Here is a 24,299-nt window from a genome sequence, read left to right on the forward strand (position 1 = left end):
AAGACTTAAATAAAGTATTCCTGTTTGGAACTGCTCCCTGATTATCTGGAGAAATAATGGTCAGTGTTTCTCTGAACTTTCCTCTCTCGCTCCCCCTGAGCTCCACATGCCCTGTCCTACACTCTTCCTCCTCCCTCTATTCTCACCGTGTTAATGTCATGACACACCGCACCATCTTGTACTCTAACCGAGTCTATCAGGACTACAAATCTGCAACCCCTCACCTTCATAGAATCATAGAATCATAGAAGTTACAACATGGAAACAGGCCCTTCGGCCCAACATGTCCATGTCGCCCAGTTTATACCACTAAGCTAGTCCCAATTGCCTGCACTTGGCCCATATCCCTCGATACCCATCTTACCCATGTAACTGTCCAAATGCTTTTTAAAAGACAAAATTGTACCCGCCTCTACTACTGCCTCTGGCAGCTCGTTCCAGACACTCACCACCCTTTGAGTGAAAAAATTGCCCCTCTGGACCCTTTTATATCTCTCCCCTCTCACCTTAAATCTATGCCCCCTCGTTATAGACTCCCCTACCTTCCTCAGTCTTCACTTCTCCCACAGTCTACAAACTTTTAAACCCCAATCTTGCCATCACCATTAATATTTATCTGGTTTTCTCTCTTACTCTTTCCAGTTCTGTTTGTATTCTCCATGATGAACTTTGCTCATTTTCCTGGGTTCCTCAATATTTTTTGGTTAAACATCATCATTAGAAATTCCTCATTGTTGTAAACCTTCATCATTGTAACAATCTTATTACAAACCTCATTTCATATTCTTTTGTCAGAAACCTATTATTATGTATATTACACACCTCATTGTTACATATATTACACACCTCTCATTGTTACACAGTACAAATTTCTCTTTATTGCACACATTACATAAGAAGAGACCAGCTTTCACTCCTGTGGGATTCATTCTCCATATATCTCTGGGTAAATCTGAATTCAAACCAGGCGGCTTTGGAGTTGGAAATGGTGATGGAAGTTCTTAGCAGTTGTAATAGGAGAGTGTCGATAGTCGGTGTACTGGGACTGATGAGATTCTCCTGGAATAGGCCAGTCAGAGTACGGCTGAACCTACTCTACACCTGATCCTTGCACACAGGGACAAGCCAGCTACCAAGGAGACCAGCGACAATCACGTCTCATGCCATAGAGTTGGCACAGATCTCAACCAATTAGTGCAGAACAGTGGATTATCTGTAGGAAACATGACTGGTATCCGTGCAAACTTGGTGTTTCATTAACCTTTTCTTCATCAATATTTGCCTTGTTCCTAGGGCACTAAAGGAGAACGAGGACCCACTGGGACCCCAGGTCCTCCGGGTATCCCTGGAATTAAAGGAGATAAGGTAAGGATGGGAATCTGTGTTCAGTGTTGTACACAGTTTCGGCACTCATTGCTCAGCCATGCTCGCGTTGTGTACACGAGCCCTGGTTCCATCACAGTGGCGGTAGGAACAGGGCCTGGGAGAAGCTGGAAAGTACTGCAGTACAAAGGGATCTGGGGGTCCTAGTGCAAGAAAATCAAAAAGTTAGTATGCAGGTGCAGCAGGTGATCAAGAAGGCCAATGGAATGTTGGCGTTTATTGCTCGGGGGATAGAATATAAAAACAGGGAGGTATTGCTGCAGTTATATAAGGTATTGGTGAGACCGCACCTGGAATACTGCATACAGTTTTGGTGTCCATACTTAAGAAAAGACATACTTTCTCTCGAGGCAGTACAAAGAAGGTTCACTCGGTTAATCCCAGGGATGAGGGGATGGACATATGAGGAGAGGTTGAGTAGATTGGGACTCTACTCATTGGAGTTCAGAAGAATGAGAGGCGATCTTATTGAAACATATAAGATTGTGAAGGGGCTTGATCGGGTGGATGCGGTAAGGATGTTCCCAAGGATGGGTGAAACTAGAACGAGGGGGCATAATCTTAGAATAAGGGGCTGCTCTTTCAAAACTGAGATGAGGAGAAACTTCTTCACTCAGAGGGTAGTAGGTCTGTGGAATTTGCTGCCCCAGGAAGCTGTGGAAGCTACATCATTAAATAAATTTAAAACAGAAATAGACAGTTTCCTAGAAGTAAAGGGAATTAGGGGTTACGGGGAGCGGGCAGGAAATTGGACATGAATTTAGATTTGAGGTTAGGATCAGATCAGCCATGATCTTATTGAATGGCGGAGCAGGCTCGAGGGGCCGATTGGCCTACTCCTGCTCCTATTTCTTATGTTCTTATGTAACTCACAAGGCTGTCCCACCCTCTCAGTTAGGGAATGAAATGTCATATAGGCCTGGGTCAGGGTCAGTGGAAATGTGAACAGCTCTAATCCCACACTTTCTCTCCGCTCTGTCTCCAGGGATTCCAAGGAAGAGTCGGATCCAAAGGTGGTTTTGTAAGTACCTGACTCTATATGATTGAAGAATGTTGTATGTGTTTGTATCTATCTTTGTGTGTGTGTCTGCCTTTTTGTGCGTGTGTCTGCCTTTTTGTGCGTGTGTCTGTCTTTGTCTGTGAATGTGTCTGGCTTTGTCTGTGCGTGTGTCTGTTTTGTCTGTGTGTCTTTGTGTGTCTTTCTGTACTTGTGTTTGTCTTAGTTTGTCTGTGTTTGTCTTTGTTTGTGTGTGTGTGTGTGTGTATCTTTGTCTGTGTATGTGTCTGTCTGTGTGTGTGTCTTTCTGTGTGTGTGTCTTTGTGTATCTGTCTTTGTGTGTGCGTGTTTGTCTCTGTGTGTATGTGTGTCTCTCTCTCTTTGTCTGTGTGTGTGTCTCTTTGTCCGTGCGTCTTCTTCTGTGACTGTGTGTGTCTTCACCTGTGACTGTGTGTGTCTTTGTCTGTGTGTATGTGTGTCTGTCTGTCTGCCTTTGTCTTTGTGTGTCTGTCTTTGTGTGTATGTCTCTGTCTGTGAATGTGTCTTTCTGTGCGTGTGTCTGTCTTTGTCTGTGTGTCTGATTTCTTGTGCGTGTGCCTATCTTTGTCTGTGCATGTGTCTGTATTGTCTGTGTGTCTTTGTCTGCCTGTCTTTGTTTGTGTCTATTTCTGTGCATGTGTCTGTCTTTGTTTGCATGCATCTTTGTCTGTGTGTGCCTGTCTGTCTTTGTGTGTGTCTTTCTGTGTGTGTGTGTGTGTGTGTGTCTTTGTCTGTGTGTGTGTCTTTCTGTGTCTCTCTTTGTGTATGTGTGTGTCTGTGTGTATGTGTCTGTCCTTGTCTGTGTGTGTGTGTGTGTGTGTCTTGTGTGCCTGTCTGTCTGTGTGTGAGTGTGTGTGTGTGTGACTCTTTGTCCATGTGTCTTTGTCTGTGTCTGTGTGTCTTCATCTGTGACTGTGTGTGTATGTCTGCCTGCCTTTGTCTGTCTTTGTGTGTGTGTCTGTCTTTGTGTGTCTTTCTGTGTGGCTCTGTGTATCTTTTTGTGTGTGAGTCTTTTTGTGTGTGTGTCTGTCTGTGTGTGTCTGTGTGTGTGTGTGTATGTCTGTGTATCTTTCTTTCTGTCTGTGTGTGTGTGTCTGTCTGTGTATGTGTGTGTGTGTGTGACTTTCTGTGTGTGTGTGTGACTTTCTGTGTGTGTGTGTGACTTTCTGTGTGTGTGTGTGACTTTCTGTGTGTGTGTGTGTGTGTGTGACTTTCTGTGTGTGTGTGTGACTTTCTGTGTGTGTGTGTGTGTGTGTGTGTGTGTGAGGGAAACAGTTTGTTCTCTGTTTTGCATTCTTAACACTGCCAAGTGCTGGTTGGTGTGATTTAATACCGAGAGACATGACTCTGTCTACGTTCCTTATTGTAGGGCGACCCTGGAGTGGAAGGGCTGGATGGTGATCAAGGTGAACAGGTAAGATTCAGTGGGATCATTCACTTGGATTCAAGACAAGTGTTTGGATCATTTTAAACCCGGCTCAGTTCTTTTTTAATTAAAGTCAAAGTTCACGGCACACTTGGATTTCTGACTGTGGGATTAATTGCCTCTCGTTCTGAAGTGCTGGTGATGTATACACACCCCCCAGAAACCAGGCTACTGACTGCAGTGGAGGGGAAATTGATCTTTAACTGCGGCTGGTGCCTCCAGAACCACCTAGAACATGTCGCAGAGAATGTCTCAATTGTAGGGATGGGTCGGGGGCACAGAAACTTTGCTTCAGTGTCTAAGAATTGTCCTTTTCATTTGTCATTTTACCGTATACTCTCAGGCCAGGCCTCTCTCAGTAGCTGTGAGATCTGTAACTCCCATCCAATGGGCAATGTGCAGTCTGAAAGGGAGTGTTTCTTGTAAGGTTCCCAACCCTCCCGGAATGATCTGGAGATTCCGGGAATCGCAGGGTTCTATCGCGAGCACTGCCTCCAGCAGCCTGGGAGATCAGTGATTTAAACTTCCCACCACAGTGCCGCCCCCCATGAACAACAGACACTTAAGTGAGGTACTGTAAATAATGCCTGACTGCTAGCCTGGGGCCGGGAGTCGGAACCAGGTTAAAGGGCATTAATGGTAAACAGAATCATTTCCCGCTCAGTGAGTGATGTCACCGGCCGCTCAGTGAGTGATGTCACCGGTCGCTCAGTGAGTGATGTCACCAACCGCTCAGTGAGTGATGTCACCAGCCGCTCAGTGAGTGATGTCACCGGCTGCTCAGTGAGTGATGTCACCAACCGCTCAGTGAGTGATGTCACCAGCCGCTCAGTGAGTGATGTCACCAACCGCTCAGTGAGTGATGTCACTGGCCGCTCAGTGAGTGATGTCACCAACCGCTCGGTGAGTGATGTCACCGGCCGCTCGGTGAGTGATGTCACCGGCCGCTCGGTGAGTGATGTCACCGGCCGCTCGGTGAGTGATGTCACCGGCCGCTCGGTGAGTGATGTCACCGGCCGCTCGGTGAGTGATGTCACCGGCCGCTCGGTGAGTGATGTCACCGGCCGCTCGGTGAGTGATGTCACCGGCCGCTCGGTGAGTGATGTCACCGGCCGCTCGGTGAGTGATGTCACCGGCCGCTCGGTGAGTGATGTCACCGGCCGCTCGGTGAGTGATGTCACAAACTGCATAGTGAGTGATGTCACCGGCCGCTCGTTGAGTGATGTCACCGGCCGCTCGGTGAGTGATGTCACCGGCCGCTCAGTGTGATGTTACCAACCGCTCAGTGAGTGATGTCACCGGCCGCACAGTGTGATGTCACCAACCGCTCAGTGAGTGATGTCACCGGCCGCTCAGTGAGTGATGTCACCGGCCGCTCAGTGAGTGATGTCACCGGCCGCTCAGTGAGTGATGTCACCGGCCTCTCAGTGGGTGATGTCACCGGCCGCTCAGTGTGATGTCACCGGCTGCTCAGTGATTGATGCCAACGGCCGCTCAGTGAGTGATGTCACCGGCCGCTCAGTGAGTGATGTCACCGGCCGCTCAGTGAGTGATGTCACCGGCCGCTCAGTGTGATGTCACCGGCCGCTCAGTGATTGATGCCAACGGCCGCTCAGTGAGTGATGTCACCGGCTGCACAATGTGATGTCACCAACCGCTCAGTGAGTGATGTCACCGGCCGCTCAGTGTGATGTCACCAACCGTTCAGTGAGTGATGTCACCGGCCGCTCAGTGAGTGATATCACCGGCCGCTCAGTGAGTGATATCACCAACCGCTCAGTAAGTGATGTCACCGGCCGCTCAGTGAGTGATGTCACCGGCCGCTCAGTGTGATGTCACCAACCGCTCAGTGAGTGATGTCACCAACCGCTCAGTGAGTGATGTCACCGGCCGCTCAGTGAGTGATGTCACCAACCGCTCAGTGAGTGATGTCACCAGCCGCTCAGTGAGTGATGTCACCAACCGCTCAGTGAGTGATGTCACCGGCCGCTCAGTGAGTGATGTCACCAACCGCTCAGTGAGTGATGTCACCGGCCGCTCAGTGAATAATGTCACCAACCGCTCAGTGAGTGATGTCACCGGCCGCTCAGTGAGTGATGTCACCAACCGCTCAGTGAGTGATGTCACCAGCCGCTCAGTGAGTGATGTCACCAGCCGCTCAGTGAGTGATGTCACCGGCTGCACAATGTGATGTCACCAACCGCTCAGTGAGTGATGTCACCGGCCGCTCAGTGTGATGTCACCAACCGTTCAGTGAGTGATGTCACCGGCCGCTCAGTGAGTGATATCACCGGCCGCTCAGTGAGTGATGTCACCAACCGCTCAGTAAGTGATGTCACCGGCCGCTCAGTGAGTGATGTCACCGGCCGCTCAGTGTGATGTCACCAACCGCTCAGTGAGTGATGTCACCAACCGCTCAGTGAGTGATGTCACCGGCCGCTCAGTGAGTGATGTCACCAACCGCTCAGTGAGTGATGTCACCAGCCGCTCAGTGAGTGATGTCACCAACCGCTCAGTGAGTGATGTCACCGGCCGCTCAGTGAGTGATGTCACCAACCGCTCAGTGAGTGATGTCACCGGCCGCTCAGTGAATGATGTCACCGGTCGCTCAGTGAGTGATGTCACCGGCCGCTCAGTGAGTGATGTCACCGGCCGCTCAGTGAGTGATGTCACCGGCCGCTCAGTGAGTGATGTCACTAACCGCTCAGTGAGTGATGTCACCGGCCGCTCAGTGAGTGATGTCACTAACCGCTCAGTGAGTGATGTCACCGACCGCTCAGTGAGTGATGTCACAGACCGCATAGTGAGTGATGTCACCGGCCGCTCGGTGAGTGATGTCACCGGCCGCTCGGTGTGATGTTACCAACCGCTCAGTGAGTGATGTCACCGGCCGCACAGTGTGATGTCACCGGCCGCTCAGTGAGTGATGTCACCGGCCGCTCAGTGAGTGATGTCACCGGCCGCTCAGTGAGTGATGCAACCGGCCGCTCAGTGAGTGATGTCACCGGCCGCTCAGTGAGTGATGCAACCGGCCGCTCAGTGAGTGATGTCACCGGCCGCTCAGTGAGTGATGTCACCGGCCGCTCAGTGAGTGATGTCACCGGCCGCTCAGTGTGATGTCACCGGCCGCTCAGTGTGATGTCACCGGCCGCTCAGTGATTGATGCCAACGGCCGCTCAGAGAGTGATGTCACCGGCCGCTCAGTGAGTGATGTCACCGGCCGCTCAGTGAGTGATGTCACCGGCCTCTCAGTGGGTGATGTCACCGGCCGCTCAGTGTGATGTCACCGGCCGCTCAGTGATTGATGCCAACGGCCGCTCAGTGAGTGATCTCACCGGCTGCACAATGTGATGTCACCAACCGCTCAGTGAGTGATGTCACCGGCCGCTCAGTGAGTGATGTCACCGGCCGCTCAGTGAGTGATATCACCGGCCGTTCAGTGAGTGATGTCACCGGCCGCTCAGTGTGATGTCACCAACCGCTCAGTAAGTGATGTCACCGGCCGCTCAGTGAGTGATGTCACCGGCCGCTCAGTATGATGTCACCAACCGCTCAGTAAGTGATGTCACCGGCCGCTCAGTGTGATGTCACCGGCCGCTCAGTGAGTGATGTCACCGGCCGCTCAGTGAGTGATGTCACCGGCCGCTCAGTGAGTGATGTCACCGGCCGCTCAGTGAGTGATGTCACCGGCTGCTCAGTGTGATGTCACCGGCCGCTCAGTGTGATGTCACCGGCCGCTCAGTGTGATGTCACCGGCCGCTCAGTGATTGATGCCAACGGCCGCTCAGAGAGTGATGTCACCGGCCGCTCAGTGAGTGATGTCACCGGCCGCTCAGTGAGTGATGTCACCGGCCTCTCAGTGGGTGATGTCACCGGCCGCTCAGTGTGATGTCACCGGCCGCTCAGTGATTGATGCCAACGGCCGCTCAGTGAGTGATCTCACCGGCTGCACAATGTGATGTCACCAACCGCTCAGTGAGTGATGTCACCGGCCGCTCAGTGAGTGATGTCACCGGCCGCTCAGTGAGTGATATCACCGGCCGTTCAGTGAGTGATGTCACCGGCCGCTCAGTGTGATGTCACCAACCGCTCAGTAAGTGATGTCACCGGCCGCTCAGTGAGTGATGTCACCGGCCGCTCAGTGTGATGTCACCGGCCGCTCAGTGAGTGATGTCACCGGCCGCTCAGTGAGTGATGTCACCGGCCGCTCAGTGAGTGATGTCACCGGCCGCTCAGTGAGTGATGTCACCGGCAGAGAGCCGCAACCGGCTGGGGAGGGGGGGAGAAGAGATGAAGAATGGGGAATGAGGGCTCAGCGGGGGAGAGGAAGACTGGGGAATGGGGGCTTGGAGGGGGGGAGGAAGACTGGGGAATGGGGGCTCGGGGGGAGAGGAAGACTGGGGAATGGGGGCTTGGAGGGGGGGAGGAAGACTGGGGAATGGGGGCTCGGGGGGAGAGGAAGACTGGGGAATGGGGGCTTCGAGGGGGGGAGGAAGACTGGGGAATGGGGGCTCGGGGAGGAGAGGAAGACTGGGGAATGGGGGCTTGGAGGAGGGGGAGGAAGACTGGGAAATGGGGCTTGGTGGGGGAGGAAGACTGGGGAATGGGGGGTCGGGGGGGGAGAGGAAGACTGGGGAATGGGGGCTCTGGGACGGGGAGAGGAAGACTGGAGAATGGGGGCTCGGGGGGAGAGGAAGACTCGGGAATGGGGGCTCTGGGACGGGGAGAGGAAGACTGGGAAATGGGGGCTCGGGATCAGGCATCAATTGATCCGCTATCACATGGTCAAATGTCATGTGGTTAGAACATCACCTGATCAAATTTCCAGGAATGGCTCGAACCAAAGTTGGCAACCCTAGTTTCTCGGTGTGAATGAATGACATAATAATCGAAGCAGACAGGCCCCACAATGTCAGGGGGTCAACTCCTCCCATGCAAGAGCAGTACAACATAACCCAACCCACCCAAGCCCCAGGCCCAGGGTCCCTGTTCCAAAGCCCCAGACCCAGGGTCCCTGTTCCCAAGACCCAGGCCCAGGGTCCCTGTTCCCAAGACCCAGGCCCAGGGTCCCTGTCCCAAGCCCCAGGCCCAGGGTCCCTGTTCCTAAGCCCCAGACCCAGGGTCCCAGTCCCAAGCCCCAGGCCCAGAGTCCCTGTTCCCAAGCCCCAGGCCCAGGGTCCCTGTTCCCAAGCCCCAGGCCCAGGGTCCCTGTTCCCAAGCCCCAGGCCCAGGGTCCCTGTCCCAAGCCCCAGGCCCAGGGTCCCTGTCCCAAGCCCCAGGCCCAGGGTCCTGTCCCAAGCCCCAGGCCCAGGGTCCCTGTCCCAAGCCCCAGGCCCAGGGTCCCTGTCCCAAGCCCCAGGCCCAGGGTCCCTGTCCCAAGCCCCAGGCCCAGGGTCCCTGTCCCAAGCCCCAGGCCCAGGGTCCTGTCCCAAGCCCCAGACCCAGGGTCCCTATCCCAAGCCCCAGGCCCAAGGCCCCTGTCCCAAGCCCCGGGCCCAGGGTCCCTGTCCCAAGCCCCAGGCCCAGGGTCCCTATCCCAAGCCCCAGGCCCAAGGCCCCTGTCTCGGGCCCAGGGTCCTGTCCCAAGCCCAGGCCCAAGGTCCCTGTCCCAAGCCCCGGGCCCAGGGTCCCTGTCCCAAGCCCCAGGCCCAGGGTCCCTGTCCCAAGCCCCAGGCCCAGGGTCCCTATCCCAAGCCCCAGGCCCAAGGCCCCTGTCTCGGGCCCAGGGTCCTGTCCCAAGCCCAGGCCCAAGGTCCCTGTCCCAAGCCCCGGGCCCAGGGTCCCTGTCCCAAGCCCCGGGCCCAGGGTCTCTGTCCCAAGCCCCGGGCCCAGGGTCCTTGTCCCAAGCCCCAGGCCCAGGGTCCTTTACATGGCTGGGGCCCCCAGACCATGGGCCTGAGTGTTGGACCGGCCCCATGGCACTCCATTGGCAGAGAGGAGACCTCTTGAGACTCACAAGGAAATGCTCCTCCTCAGACCTTCTGTTCCCAGAGGACCTGGCAGGCCTCTTTGGGCAAGTTTAGGGCCTTTCAATGCATCAGGGGTACAGGCACCAGGCATCAGGAGTCTCACAAATACACTCATTAAATACAGAAACCAAAATGGGCATCGATTTGAGAATCGAGTATAACCCGTCCCCATCATCACCCCAGGACCTGTGTCCAATCGAGCTCCAGTTTGTTTTCTGTCTGGTTTAATTGTAACTATTGGAGTGACGTTGAATTATATCTAAATCCAGCTAACTATAATCTCTCTCTATCCCCACAGGGAGACTCGGGGGAGCCTGGAGTGAAGGGACAGGTCAGTGTGTATACAATTCAAAACCTTGTGCATTCTTCTAAAAACACATTTTACTCGGTGTTACTAGTGACCCTGGTGCTTTACTCCAGACAGGTTCATAAAGTCCGGCTCCCTTATTGAAACTAAAGTGTTCATTAATGTTAGTGACCAGTCTATCTCAGCCCGTGCTGGTACTGGGTGACCACTGCATCCATTACCTTGTGTGAGTGGCCATCGATCATGATGTGAGCCTGGACAGGGAGTGATGCCTGGCTATTTGGCCATGGGGGACATTACAGCTGAGGATGACTCATTCCCCACCCAATGTCCAATCGCAGGCGTCTCTGGCAGGAGTCAGGAATGGTGACGGATTTCCTGCCTCTCTCCAGCAGGTTATTCCTGGGTCTCTCCCTGACCTGTGTGTTACAGTACCACAACTGGCAGTGTCCTTTCCCAGTGAGCCATGTGGAGGGGAAGGGGAGCTCTGGATGATGATATCATGGTTGAATAGTATTACAGTGCTGCACCTAATGGTGACAGCCGGTGTGAGGCAGCAGTTCTGGCTCAGTGTTTATAAGTAAGTTCAAGATGGATTAAAGCCTCCATGTAATCCGTGAGGGTTAACCATTTACCTGCTATTGTCAGTAGCTGTCGTTTCTTTCCAAGTTTTCTAATCACTGTGGGCCCTCTGCTTGGTGTGTAGTGGGAATGGGTCCAATATCTTCTAACCGGTGAGAGACTAGGAGCTGTGGAGGAGTAAAGGGATTTAGGGGTCCAAATACATGAATCACTCACTATAAGCTAGTGGACAGGTACAAAAAGTAACCAAAAAGGCTAGTGGAATGTTGGCCTTTATCTCAAAGGGGTTGGAATACAAAGGGGAGGAAGTTATGCTTCAGTTGTACAGAGCCTCGGTCAGACCCCATCTGGTGAACTGTGTCCAGTTCTGGGCACCGCACCTCAGGAAGGATATATCGGTCTTGGAGGGGGTGCAGTGCAGATTCACCAGAATGATACCTGGGCTGAAAGGGTTAAATTATGAGGACAGGTTGCACAGACTAGGCCTGTATTCCCTTGAGTATAGAAGATTAAGGGGTGATTTAATTGAGGTGTTTAAGATGATTAGAGGATTTGATAGGGTCGATAGAGTGAAACTATTTCCTCTGGTGGGAGAGTCCAGAACAAGGGGACATAACCTTATAATTAGAGCTGGGCCGTTCAGGGGTGATGTCAGGAAGCATTTCTTCACACAAAGGGGAGTGGAAATCTGGAACTCTCTCCCCTAAAAAGCTGTGGATGCTGGGGGACAATTGGAGCTTTCAAGACTGAGATTGATAGATTTTTGTTGGGTGAGGGTATAAAGGGGTATGGAGCAAAGGTGGGTAAATGGAGTTAAGATGCAGATCAGCCATGATCCAACTGAATGGGGTAACAGGCTCGAAGGGCTGAATGGCCTCCTCCTGTTCCAATGTAACAGGCTTAAGGATATATCGGACATGGTGCGGATTGTCCTGCTGGAACCTAACCTTTCTTTTGTTTCCCTGCAGCAAGGTGTAACGGGGGAGCCGGGTTATCGAGGCCCCTCTGGTAATCCGGGTGAGCCGGGAGCTCAGGGTCGGACTGGGCCTCCAGGCCCTCGAGGTCCCAATGGAGAGCGTGGCGTTTCCGGATCGACTGGTCGTCAGGGAATCGCCGTAAGTATCTCCACACCGTTAGACAGTCAGTGGCCTCCTGACCAGAGGCAGATCAGGGAGAGGGTGGTTCTCAGAGGGAACCGGCTATAACAGGCACAGAATCCCTACACACAACTTACAAACATGTTCATCTCTCAATCTCTGCTCCTTGTACAGATACTGCAGTGATGAAGCACAGGGTATGTATTGAAAGTGGTAATATTGCACAAAAAGCAAATACTCACTTCTGTTGATTCTCTGGAAACAGAAACAGAGAGAACTGGTGCACCGATTTGAACTCTGACCTTTCACCTCTTGGACCTAGGTTCAAATTGAGTCCAGACTGATGAGGAGATCGTCTGTTCTCTCTGCTGGCTTCTGTTTGGGCCGTCTCAGCCCAGTTACTAGTGCACGGGTCCTAGACACAAAACTAACCCGTGCTGTACCTGCCCTGGGAGTGTTTGATGGGACAGTGTTGAGGGAGCTTTACTCTGTATCTAACCTGTGCTGTACCTGCCCTGGGAGTGTTTGATGGGACAGTGTAGAGGGAGCTTTACTCTGTATCTAACCCGTGCTGTACTTACCCTGGGAGTGTTTGATGGGACAGTGTAGAGGGAGCTTTACTCTGTATCTAACCCGTGCTGTACCTGCCCTGGGAGTGTTTGATGGGACAGTGTAGAGGGAGCTTTACTCTGTATCTAACCCGTGCTGTACCTGCCCTGGGAGTGTTTGATGGGACAGTGTAGAGGGAGCTTTACTCTGTATCTAACCCGTGCTGTACCTGCCCTGGGAGTGTTTGATGGGACAGTGTAGAGGGAGCTTTCCTCTGTATCTAACCTGTGCTGTACCTGCCCTGGGAGTGTTTGATGGGACAGTGTAGAGGGAGCTTTACTCTGTATCTAACCCGTGCTGTGCCTGCCCTGGGAGTGTTTGATGGGACAGTGTAGAGGGAGCTTTACTCTGTATCTAGAGTACCTTCAGTGATTTGGGTTAGTTTCTTAGTTGATGTATGACACAGCCCCATGTTAGCTGTGTAATGATCCTGTTGGATCAGGTGTGGCAATGAACTGTTCAGATTCTGTCAGTGCTGTGAACACACCGATATTTCCTTAGGAACACCCATTGGCTTGGCTTACTCTAACTGTTAAACTGTGACAGTGGATGAGCTACTTTACGACCTCAATTCTGTAACATCTTTTGGGAAGGGTTTTTCTCTGCTGACAATATACAGGCAGATCCTGTGTTCCTGAACTTGTCACAAATGGTTGCATTGCTGTTAACCGCCAGTTGGCGGCGATGCTGAGCTTATTTTTGATCCACTGTACCTGCAGTGCCACCAGCGGCCTGCTCGAGGTACTGCAGCCTGAATGTATCACCACTGAACCTCTCATTCATTAGCCTGTTACTTTACTGAGCTTACAAAATGCAACCACCATGGGAGGGTAAAAATTATATCTTAATTATATGCCATAGTGAAAGGTAATGGTTGTGGAATATGTTTGTTCCTGCAATAAAGCGTTAAAGGACTTTGAGTGAGCTCTGACCGTAAAGGTGGAGTGGGTCACATTCAGTCCAGGAAGTGCGAGGCTCCTACCTGATCTGTCTCCTACTCTTTTTACAGGGACGAGATGCAGGAGATCAGCACATTATTGAGGTGTGCTTAAAAATGATGCAAGGTCAGTGCTGAGAGACAATTCGTTACTCAATGTAGTACTAAATGTTAGCGAGCATTACTGGGCTAAGTGTCGCTCATTAATAGTGTGTGTGTGTTACTCATTATTAGTGTGTGTGTGTGTTACTCATTACTAGTGTGTGTGTTAATCATTATTAGTGTGTGTCACTGAGTATTTGACTGAGTACTACTGTACACGTGTAACTGATTATTATTGTACATGTGTCACTGATTATTAGTGTGAGTATCACAGAGTATTAGTGTGTGGGTCTCACTCACTATTAGTGTCAGTGATACATGTACAATAATAATCAGTTACATGTGTGCAGTATTACTCAGTCAAATACTCAGTGACACACACACTATAATGAGTGACAAACAAACTGATAATGAGTGAGAAACACACACTAATACTCAGTGACACTGAGTATTGTGTGTTACTCATTATTACTGTGTGTCTCACTCATTTTTAGTGTCTGTGTCACTGAGTATTAGTGATTGTGTCACTGAGTATTACTGATTGTGTCTGAGTACTAGCGTATGTTTCACTGAGTATTAATGTATGTGTCACTGAGTATTAGTATACATGTCAATTAGCAGTAGTGATTGTGTCACTGAATATTAGTGTATATATTACTGAGTTTACTGTGTCACTGAGTATTCGTGATTGTGTCTGAGTATTAGCAATTGTGTCACTGAGTGTTAGTGTACATGTTACTGAGTATTAGATTATGTTTCACTGAGCATTAGTGTATGTGCCACTTAGTATTAGTGTATGTTCACTGAATATTAATGTATGTGTCTCAGTATAAGTGATTGTGTCACTGAGTATTAGTATATGTGACACTGAGTATTAGAATATGTGACACTGAGTATTATTGTACATGTCACTGAATACTAGTGTATGTGTCACTGAGTATTAGTGTATGTGTCTCAGTGTTAGTGATTGTGTTACTGAGTATTAATGTAGGTGTCAATTAGCAGTAGTGATTGTGTCACTGAATATGTGACATCAGCATTACTGCTAATTGACACCTGCACTGAGTATTAGTGCAGGTGTCACTGAGTACTAGTGTATGTCTCACTGAGTATTAATTGTGTCCCTGAGTATTAGTGTATATTTCACTGAGTATTAGTGATTGTATCACTGATTATTAGTGTATGTTTCACTGAGTATTAGTATTTCTGTCACTGAGTTTTAGGGGCCGATTTTCGGATGGCCGAGCGGGTGCGTTGAGGGCAGGGGGGCTCGTAAAATGGCGGAATCCCTGAGCGGGTTCGGAGCCCGGCTCCAACCCGCTGACTTCTGGGTTCCCCAGTGACGCGTTCGGGTATGCGCGCAGCTCCCGCATGCGGGACTCCCACCGGCAATTAAAGCCGGCGGGATGCTGCTTTACATAATTAGGTAGATAGTTGAGGTACTTGACAGACCTCATTGAGTGGACATTTTGGCAGGGGTGCAATTTTGAAGGATCCTCAGCGTGTTTCCCGTGCTGTGGGAAACACTCCCTGTTGGAGCAGACGTGTTTCAGTCAGCAGGCAGTGGGAGATGCAAAGGATTGTTTGACATGTGGGGAAAAAACCTCATTTATTGCAGCAGGGCACTCTGTCACTTCAGACAAAGTTTTGGCTGCAAGTCCTTTGTCTTTTCACTCAAAATTATTAATTTATACCCAAAACTCTGCTGTGCAAACACATTTACCTACTTTGCGGACCCCCTCAAACTCACACCGTCAGGATTGGGGGACGCCATGGCTGCATTCACCACTACATCCGAGGACGAGCAACATCACCAGCCTCACCAGGCACGGTGTCCACCTCCGCCACGTGGAGCTCCACAACACAGTGCTGCGCCACAGGCACCTGCACAACAGCACGGAGGGCAACAACAGAGAGAGCGGCGTCACAGGAGGCACTACCCTCGCCACAGGGTCTACAGTCCGAGGCTCAGCTTCCTGGACCTCTCTGAGGAGCAGTGCCGACGGAGGCTCAGAGTCAGTCGCCAGGTAGTCGCGGGCATCTGCAGCCTCCTTCATGCCGAGCTGCTCCCGGCTGGCCCGAGCAGCATCTCCTTACCTGTTGCTGTCAAAGTCACCACTGCCCTCAACTTCTTCGCCTCCGGATCATTCCAGGGTGCCACCGGGGACATCGCCGGGGTCTCTCAGTCGTCTGCACACAAGTGCATAAGGCAGGTCACTGACAGCTTGTTTCGCAGAGCCTCGCAATACGACAACTTCCCCATGAATGACCTCAGCCAGACGGAGAGGGCAGTGGGATTCCACACTGTGGCTGGCATCCCACGAGTTCAGGGTGCAATTGGTTGAACCAATATAGCAATACGAGCACCTCCACACGAGCCAGGACTGTTCATCAACAGGAAGAGCTATCACTCCATCAACACTCGGCTCGCTTGTGACCATCGCAAAAGATTCCTTCACGTGTGCGCCAGATTCCCTGGCAGCTGCCGCGATTCCTTCATCCTCCGGGAGTCCAACATCCCACCCCTCTTCCACGCACCGAACACCCATAAGGGCTGGCTCCTCGGGGACAAGGGATACCCCCTGCACATGTGGCTCATGACACCTCTGAGGAACCCATCACCGAGCAACAGCGTCGATATAACGACAGCCACATCACTACCAGGTCTACAATTGAGCATGTTATAGGGCTGCTCAAGATGCGCTTCAGGTGCCTTGATCGTTCTGGGGGAACGCTTCAATACGCACCACACAGATTGGGACGCATTATAGTCATGTGTTGTGCCCTGCACAACATGGCACAACAGAGAGGGGTGCCGCTGGAGGAGACTCCATCCACATCTGCCACCCACATTGAGGAGGAGGAGGAGGAGGGCGAGGTGGAAGATGAGGAGGCAGAGGAGGAGGAGCAACCCATGGGCAGAGCAGTGGCTCACCTGGCTGCTCATGATTCCAGGGAGTCATTGATATGTGAACGGTTCTCCTAACATTAGACAGCGTGAAGAGTCCAGTCCTCACCACCTGGACAGAGCAGCGTCCACACCAGCCCCCTCCCCCGCCTGCCCCCTACATAAAAACAGTCCTGCAACGACACATACACCCAGTGTAGAGTGACCCAATGGGTGGCATTAGTGTGGGTGTTCATGGTGAACCTCATGAAAGGGACTTAATACACAAGCCAGTCAAGAATGGGCAAGATGTGGCAGTAGTGGTGACAATAATAATATTTGATGTGCAATTAACAAAAAGCAAATATAAATAAAAAACATGACCAACCGTCAAACACCATAGTGCATCCCCTTTGTGTTCACAAAACCTTTGCCTTTCGCTTCTGACTTATCCTACGTGGTGCATCCCCTGTGGCTGCAGCAGAGGTAGTAGCAGGTTGTTCTTGTTCATTCCCTGACCGATTAGATGCTTTCGGCCTACGCCCTCTGGGTTTCGGTGCCTGTGAGGGCCCCTCCAAAGACTGCTCCACCTGCACCTGTGCAGGGGCAGACTCGGCCACCTGGAGAGGAGGCAGCATTGTGGGTACCGGTTGAGAGGGGGGCAATGGGCGAGACGTGGGAGCACTTTGAGTGGCGTCCCCACTTCCATGTCCCCTTTCGCCATCTTCCCTCCCCTGGGCCAGGCCCACACCACTCCTACCACTCTGCTGGACGACAATTTGGAGGACATGTGTGAAGCCTTGTAAGGCCAGTATCTACCTGCCTGTTTATGGCGGCAGAAAGTTATTCACTGTGAGTCCGAACGGCCGTTGTCAGGGCCTGAATGGACTCATTGGTGAGCCATGCTTGAAGCTCGATGGAGGCTAGCCTTCCCTCCATCGCAGACATTCCCGCCCTTACCCGCGACACTATCTCAGAGATTCCCTCCTGTACCTGTGCCACCATTCCACTCATGCAGGAGTTGGACTCCTCCATCCTCTGCGCGATTGTGGAGAGTGCGCGTGGCACCTGTTCCAGCACTTCACAAATGTGCTGCTGCCCCTCAGTCATTCTCCTTTTCATGGATGGCCGCAGGGTTCAGCATCTGTGTCCAGCTGAGCAGAGCCTGGAGAGGAGTGCTCCCACCGACGCGGACTCTCCACAACTGCTCCTGCCACCAGTGTCTGCTCATGCTCACGTGTGTGGTGACTCACTATATGCGACCCCAATTAAGCGAGGACGGAGACCCACCAAGGTGTGTGTATCTGCGCTGGTGGATGGCTCGTTCAGATGTGACGGTGCCCCCTCAGAGGCTGGCAGGTCCTCTGAGGAATTGCCCTCTGCCGTCACAGCGGTCGCTGAAGGCCTGTAAGAGAACAGAAGGCAATATTAAGCATGATGACAGATGTTGAGGTGCTGAAGATGGCAAGGCATGTTAACATCGTTTGCTATTGTGAATGCTGAATGTTAAAGTTCTGTCACCAGCCGTTTGTCGGGTGGCAGTCTCGGCGTCCCCCACGGACAGGCACTCGAGGGTGCGGCTTAGCTCCAGAGCGTCCTGCTCCGCGTCTGTGAGGATGACCTGATGTTGCAGCTCCCTCAGGTCGTCGCCCTCTCCCGTGCATTCTGGGCTCTCCTCCTATAAGGGGAGAAAGTAGAGAGGCGTGAGTGAGTGATGGTGACGTGGCCAACCGCTGAATGTACTGGTTTGGGTGCGGTTGACCATGAAAGAGATGCATCAGAGGGTGAGTATGAGACAGAGCCATGACATTGTATGAGGATTGGGTTGAGTGGTAGTGGTGGGATGAGTACTGGCGAGGTGAGCAAGTGGTGAGAAAGTGCAGGTAAGTTGAGGATGAGCCTTAAGTGAGTGTGAGGAGCGATGTGATAGAGTAATGTTGGCAGTGCAGAATGAGTTGTGGGGTGGGGGCAGTGATGTGGAAGACGGAGTGTAGGAGAATGAGTAAGTGTACTCACTTTAGCTGACCTAGTTAGGTCACTGAAGCACTTCCTGCACTGGATCCAGGTGCGGGAGATGTTGCTGCTGCTGGTGACCTCCTCTGCCACCTCGAGCCAGGCCTTCTTGATGGCAGAGGCAGGGCACTTCCTCCTGTCCGCCGGGTAGAAAATATCCCTCCTCCTCCTCACCCCATCCAGTAACACCTGGAGTGAGGCATCGCTAAATCTAGGAGCAGCCTTTCCCCTGGTCTGCTCCAATGTGCTGCGTGGGTGTTTACTCCAGGATGAGCCATTGGAGGACTGCCCCTTTAAATAGAGCTCCTCCAGCTGACAGCCTGTGATGCGGGTGTGTAGTCCGCCCGCTGTGCAGGTTGATGACGGGAAACCCCGAAGCCACGTTACGTGGCTCCAATTGACCTGCGATCGCGTGGGAATGGATGGATTTTACTGGGCGGGTTACCCACATGCTGCATCCCGCCTCCCCAGTAATATCGGGGCCTTAGTGTATGTGTCACTGAGTATTAGTGATTGTATCACTGAGTATTAATGTATGTGTCACTGAGTATTTATGTATGTGTCACTGAGTATTAGTGTACATGTCACAGAATATTAGTGTATACGTTTGCTGAGTTTATTGTGTGTGTCACTGAGTATTAGTGATTGTGTCTGAGTATTAGTGTATGTGTCACTTAGTATTAGTGTATGTGTCACTAAGTATTAGTGTATGTGTCACTAAGTATTAGTGTATGTGACACTGAGTATTAATGTACGTGTCACTGAGTATTAGTGTAAATACCACTTTGTATTAATGTAAGTGAGTCTATATTAGTGTAGGTGTCACTGAGTATAAGTGTAGGTGTCACTGAGTATTAGTGATTATGTAACTGATAGTGTATGTGTCACTGAGTATCAATATACGTGTCACTGAGTGCTAGTCTATGTGTCACTGAGTATTCGTGTATGCTTCTCAGTGTTAGTGATTGTGTTACTGAGTAGTAGTGAATGTGTCACTGAGTATCAATGTACGTGTCACAAAGTATTAATGTAAGTGTCACTGAGTATTAGTGAGTGTCACTAAGCATTAGCGTATGTTTCACTGATTCTAGTGATTGTATCACTTAGCAGTGGTGTGTGTCTCTCAGTATTAGTGATTGTGTCACTGAGTATTAGTGCGTGTCACTGAGTATTAGTTTATGTATCACCGAGTATTAGTGTATGTGTCACTGAGTATTAGAGTTTCTGACACTGAGTACTAGTGTACGTGTCACCGAGTATTAGTATACATGTCACTGAGTATTAGTGTACGTGTAACTGAGTAGTCGTGTATATTTCACTGAGTATTAGTGTATATTTCACTGAGTATTTATGATTGTGTTACTGAGTATTAGTGTTTGTGTCACTGAGTATCAGTGATTGTGTCACTGAGTAGTAGTGTATGTTTCACTGAGTATTAATATTTCTGTCACTGAGTGTTGGTGTCTGTGTCACTGACTATATTAGTCCCTGTATTAGTGATTGTGTCACTGAGTATTAGTATATGTGCCACTGAGTATTAGTGTAGGTGTCACTGAGAATTAGTGATTGTGTCAATGAGTAGTAGTGTATGTTTCACTGAGTATTAGTATTTCTGTCATTGAATGTTGGTGTCTGTGTCACTGACTACTAGTGCACGAGTCCCTGTATTAGTGATTGTGTCACTGAATACTGTGTATGTGTCACTGAGTATTAATGATTGTGTCACTGAGTATTAATATATGTGCCACTGAGTATTAGTGTAAGTGTCTCTGTATTAGTGATTGTGTCACTGAGTATTAGTGTAGGTGTCACTGAGCATTAGTGATCGTGTCACTGAGTATTAGTATATGTGACACTGAGTATCAATTGTGTAACTGAGTATTAATGATTGTGTTTCACTGAGCATTAGTGATTGAATCAATGAGTATTAGTGTGTGTTACTGAGTACTGGTGTATATGTCAACGAGTATTAGTACAGGTGTCATTGAGTATTAGTGCATGTGTCACTGAGTATTACTTGTGTCACTGAATATTAGAATATGTGTCACGAATTATCAGTGTGTGTCACTGAGTATCACTGATTGTGTCACTGATTATTAGAGTACGTGACACTGAGTATTATTTTATGTATCACTGAGTATTAATATGTGTGTCACTGAGTATTAGTGTATGTGTCACTGAGTATTAATATACAAGTCACTGAGTATTAATGTACATGTCACTGAGTATTAATGTAAGTGTCACTGAGCATTAGTATAGGTGTCACTGAATATGGATGATGTCACTAAGTATTAGTGTATGTGTCACTGATTCTAGTGATTGTATCACTGAGTAGTGGTGTGTGTCTCTCAGTATTAGTGATTGCATCACTGAGTAATAGTGATTGTGTCACTGAGTATTAGTGATAGTGTCACTGAGTTTTAGTGTATGAGTCGCTGTATTAGTGATTGTGTCATTGACTACTGTGTATGCATCACTGAGTATTAATGATTGTGTCACTGAGTATTAGTATATGTGCCACTGAGTATTAGTGTAAGTGTCTCTGTATTAGTGATTGTGTCACTGAGTATTAGTGATCGTGTCACTGAGTATTAGTATATGTGACACTGAGTATCAATTGTGTAACTGAGTATTAATGATTGTGTTTCACTGAGCATTAGTGATTGAATCAATGAGTATTAGTGTGTGTTACTGAGTACTGGTGTATATGTCAACGAGTATTAGTACAGGTGTCATTGAGTATTAGTGCATGTGTCACTGAGTATTACTTGTGTCACTGAATATTAGAATATGTGTCACGAATTATCAGTGTGTGTCACTGAGTATCACTGATTGTGTCACTGATTATTAGAGTATGTGACACTGAGTATTATTTTATGTATCACTGAGTATTAATATGTGTGTCACTGAGTATTAGTGTATGTGTCACTGAGTATTAATATACAAGTCACTGAGTATTAATGTACATGTCACTGAGTATTAATGTAAGTGTCACTGAGCATTAGTATAGGTGTCACTGAGTATGGATGATGTCACTAAGTATTAGTGTATGTGTCACTGATTCTAGTGATTGTATCACTGAGTAGTGGTGTGTGTCTCTCAGTATTAGTGATTGCATCACTGAGTAATAGTGATTGTGTCACTGAGCACAAGTGTATGTGTCACTGAGTATTAGAATTTGTGTCACTGAGTATTAATGATTGTGTCACTGATAGTATATGTGACACTGAGTATTAGAGTTTTTGTCTCTGAGTATTAGTGTATGTGTCACTGAGTATTAGAGTATTTGACACCGAGTATTATTGTACATGTCACTGAGTATTAATATACGTGTCACTGAATACTAGTGCATGTGTCACTGACTATTAGTGTACATGTCTCAGTATTACTGTATGTGACATTGAGTATGCTGTCTCTGAGTATGAGTTTTTGTTTCTGAGTATTAGTGAATGTGTCACTAGAGTATTAGAGTATGTGACACCGAGTATTATTATGTGTCATTGAGTACTAGTGCATGTGTCACTGAGTACTAGTGTATGTGTCGCTGAGTATTAGTGTATGCATTTCAGTACTAGTGTATGTTTCACTGAATATTAGTGTATGTGTCACTGAGCATTAATGTATGTGTCATTGAGTATTAACGTACATGTCACTGAGTACTAGTGTATGTATCACTGAGAATTAGTGTATGCGTCTCAGTATTAGTGAAGGTGTCACTGAGTATTAATTGTGTCACTACATATTAGTGTATGTGTCACTGAGTATTAATTGTGTCACTGAGTATTAGAGTATAATAGCATCACTGAGTAGTGGTGTGTGTCTCTCAGTATTAGTGGTTGTGTCACTGAGTATTAATGATTGTGTCACTGAGTAATAGTGTATGTGTCAGAGTATTAGTGTATGTGTCACTGAGTATTAGAGTTTGTGTCACTGAATATTAGAGTATGTGACACCGAGTATTATTGTATGTGTCACTGAGCATTTGTATATGTGTCACTATGTACTAGTGTATGTGAAACTGAGTATTAGTATTCCTGTCACTGAGTATTAATGATTGTGTCACTGAGTATTAGTGATTGTGTCATGAGTAGTAGTGATTGTGTCACTGAATAGTGGTGTATGTTTCACTGAGTATTGGTATTTCTGTCACTGAGTGTTAATGATTGTGTCACTGAGTATTAGTGATTGTGTCATGAGTAGTAGTGATTGTGTCACTGAATAGTGGTGTATGTTTCACTGAGTATTGGTATTTCTGTCACTGAGTGTCTGTGCACTGAGTATTAGTATATGAGTCTCTGTATTAGTGATTGTGTCACTGAGTACTGTATATGTGTCACTGAGTATTAATGATTGTGTCTCTGAGTATTAACATATGTGCCACTGAGTATTAGTGTATGTTCACTGAGTATTAGTGTATGTGTCTCAGTGTTAGTGATTCTGTCACTGAGTATTAGTGATTATGTCAATGACTATTGGTGTAGGTGTCACTGAATATTAGTGCATGTGTCACTGAATATTATTTGTGCCACTGAGTATTAGTGTATGTGTCACGTATTATCAGTGTGTGTCACTGAGTATTAGTATTCATTTCACTGAGTGTTAGTGTACATGTTACTGAGTATTAGTGTATGTGTCACTGAGAATTAGTACATGTTTCACTGAGTATTAGTGTATGTGTCACTGAGCATCAATTGTAACAATGAGTATTAATGATTGTGTGTCACTGAGTATTACTGATAGTGTCACTGAGCACTAGTGTATGTGTCACTGAGCTCTAGTGTATACATCTCGGTGTTAGTAATTGTGTTACTGAGTATTAGTGTAGGTGTCACTTAGAATTATTGTAGGTGTCACTGAGCGCTAGTGATAGTGTGTGTCACTGAGTATTAGTCTATGTGTCACTGAGTGTTGTTGATTGTGTTACTGAGCATTAGTCTATGTGTCACTGAGTGTTGTTGATTGTGTTACTGAGCATTAGTGCATGCGTCAGTGAGTATAACTGTACAGAAACATAGAAAAAAGGAGCAGGAGTAGGCCATTCGGCCCTTCGAGCCTGCTCCACCATTCAATATGATCATGGCTGATCCTCTATCTCAATACCATATTCCCGCCCTCTCCCCATACCCCTTGATGCCTTTTGTGTCCAGAAATCTATCTAGCTCCTTCTTCAATATATTCAGTGACTTGGCCTCAACAGCCTTCTGTGGTAGAGAATTCCACAGGTTCACCACCCTCTGAGTGAAGAAATTTCTCCTCATCTCAGTCCTAAATGTCCTACCCCGTATCCTGAGACTGTGACCCCTCATTCTGGACCCCCCAGCCAGGGGAAACACCCTCCCTGTATCCAGTCTGTCCAGTCCTGTCAGAATTTTATATGTTTCAATGAGATCCCCTCTCATTCTTCTAAACTCGAGTGAATACAGGCCGAGTCGACCCAATCTCTCCTCATACGACAATCCTGCCATCCCAGGAATCAGTCTGGTGAACCTTCGCTGCACTCCCTCTATGGCAAGTATATCCTTTCTTAGGTAAGGAGACCAAAACTGCACACAATACTCCAGGTGTGGTCTCACCAAGGCCCTGTATAACTGCAGTAAGACAACCTTGCTCCTGTACTCAAATCCTCTTGCAATGAAGGCCAGCATACCATTTGCCTTCCTAACTGCTTGCTGCACCTGCATGTTAGCTTTCAGTGACTGGTGTACAAGAAAACCCAGGTCCCTTTGTACATCAACATTTCCCAATCTATCACCATTTAAATAATATTCTGCCTTTCTGTTTTTCCTTCTGAAGTGGATAACTTCACATTTATCCACGTTATACTGCATTTTCCCTGTATTTGCCCACTCACACAACTTGTCTAAATCACCTTGAAGCCTTTTTGCATCCTCCTCACAACTCACAATCCCACCTAGTTTTGTGTCGTCAGCAAACTTGGAAATATTACATTT

General features: G+C 48.8%; 1 protein-coding gene across 1 annotated transcript in view; it reads left to right on the forward strand.

Annotated features, from left to right (window-relative positions):
• The window catches only part of LOC137342492 (collagen alpha-2(IX) chain-like), a 126,714-nt gene that overhangs the window by 89,105 nt on the left and 13,310 nt on the right, over nucleotides 1–24,299 (forward strand). The window contains exons 24-29 of the mRNA XM_068006385.1: nucleotides 1,294–1,365; nucleotides 2,369–2,404; nucleotides 3,789–3,833; nucleotides 10,113–10,145; nucleotides 11,672–11,818; nucleotides 13,419–13,473. Coding sequence (XP_067862486.1) covers nucleotides 1,294–1,365; nucleotides 2,369–2,404; nucleotides 3,789–3,833; nucleotides 10,113–10,145; nucleotides 11,672–11,818; nucleotides 13,419–13,473 — 388 coding nt within the window. The remainder of the gene's footprint in view (nucleotides 1–1,293; nucleotides 1,366–2,368; nucleotides 2,405–3,788; nucleotides 3,834–10,112; nucleotides 10,146–11,671; nucleotides 11,819–13,418; nucleotides 13,474–24,299) is intronic.

This window comes from Heptranchias perlo, chromosome 26 (genome assembly GCF_035084215.1).
Source record: "Heptranchias perlo isolate sHepPer1 chromosome 26, sHepPer1.hap1, whole genome shotgun sequence".
Classification (NCBI taxonomy): Eukaryota; Metazoa; Chordata; class Chondrichthyes; order Hexanchiformes; family Hexanchidae; genus Heptranchias; species Heptranchias perlo.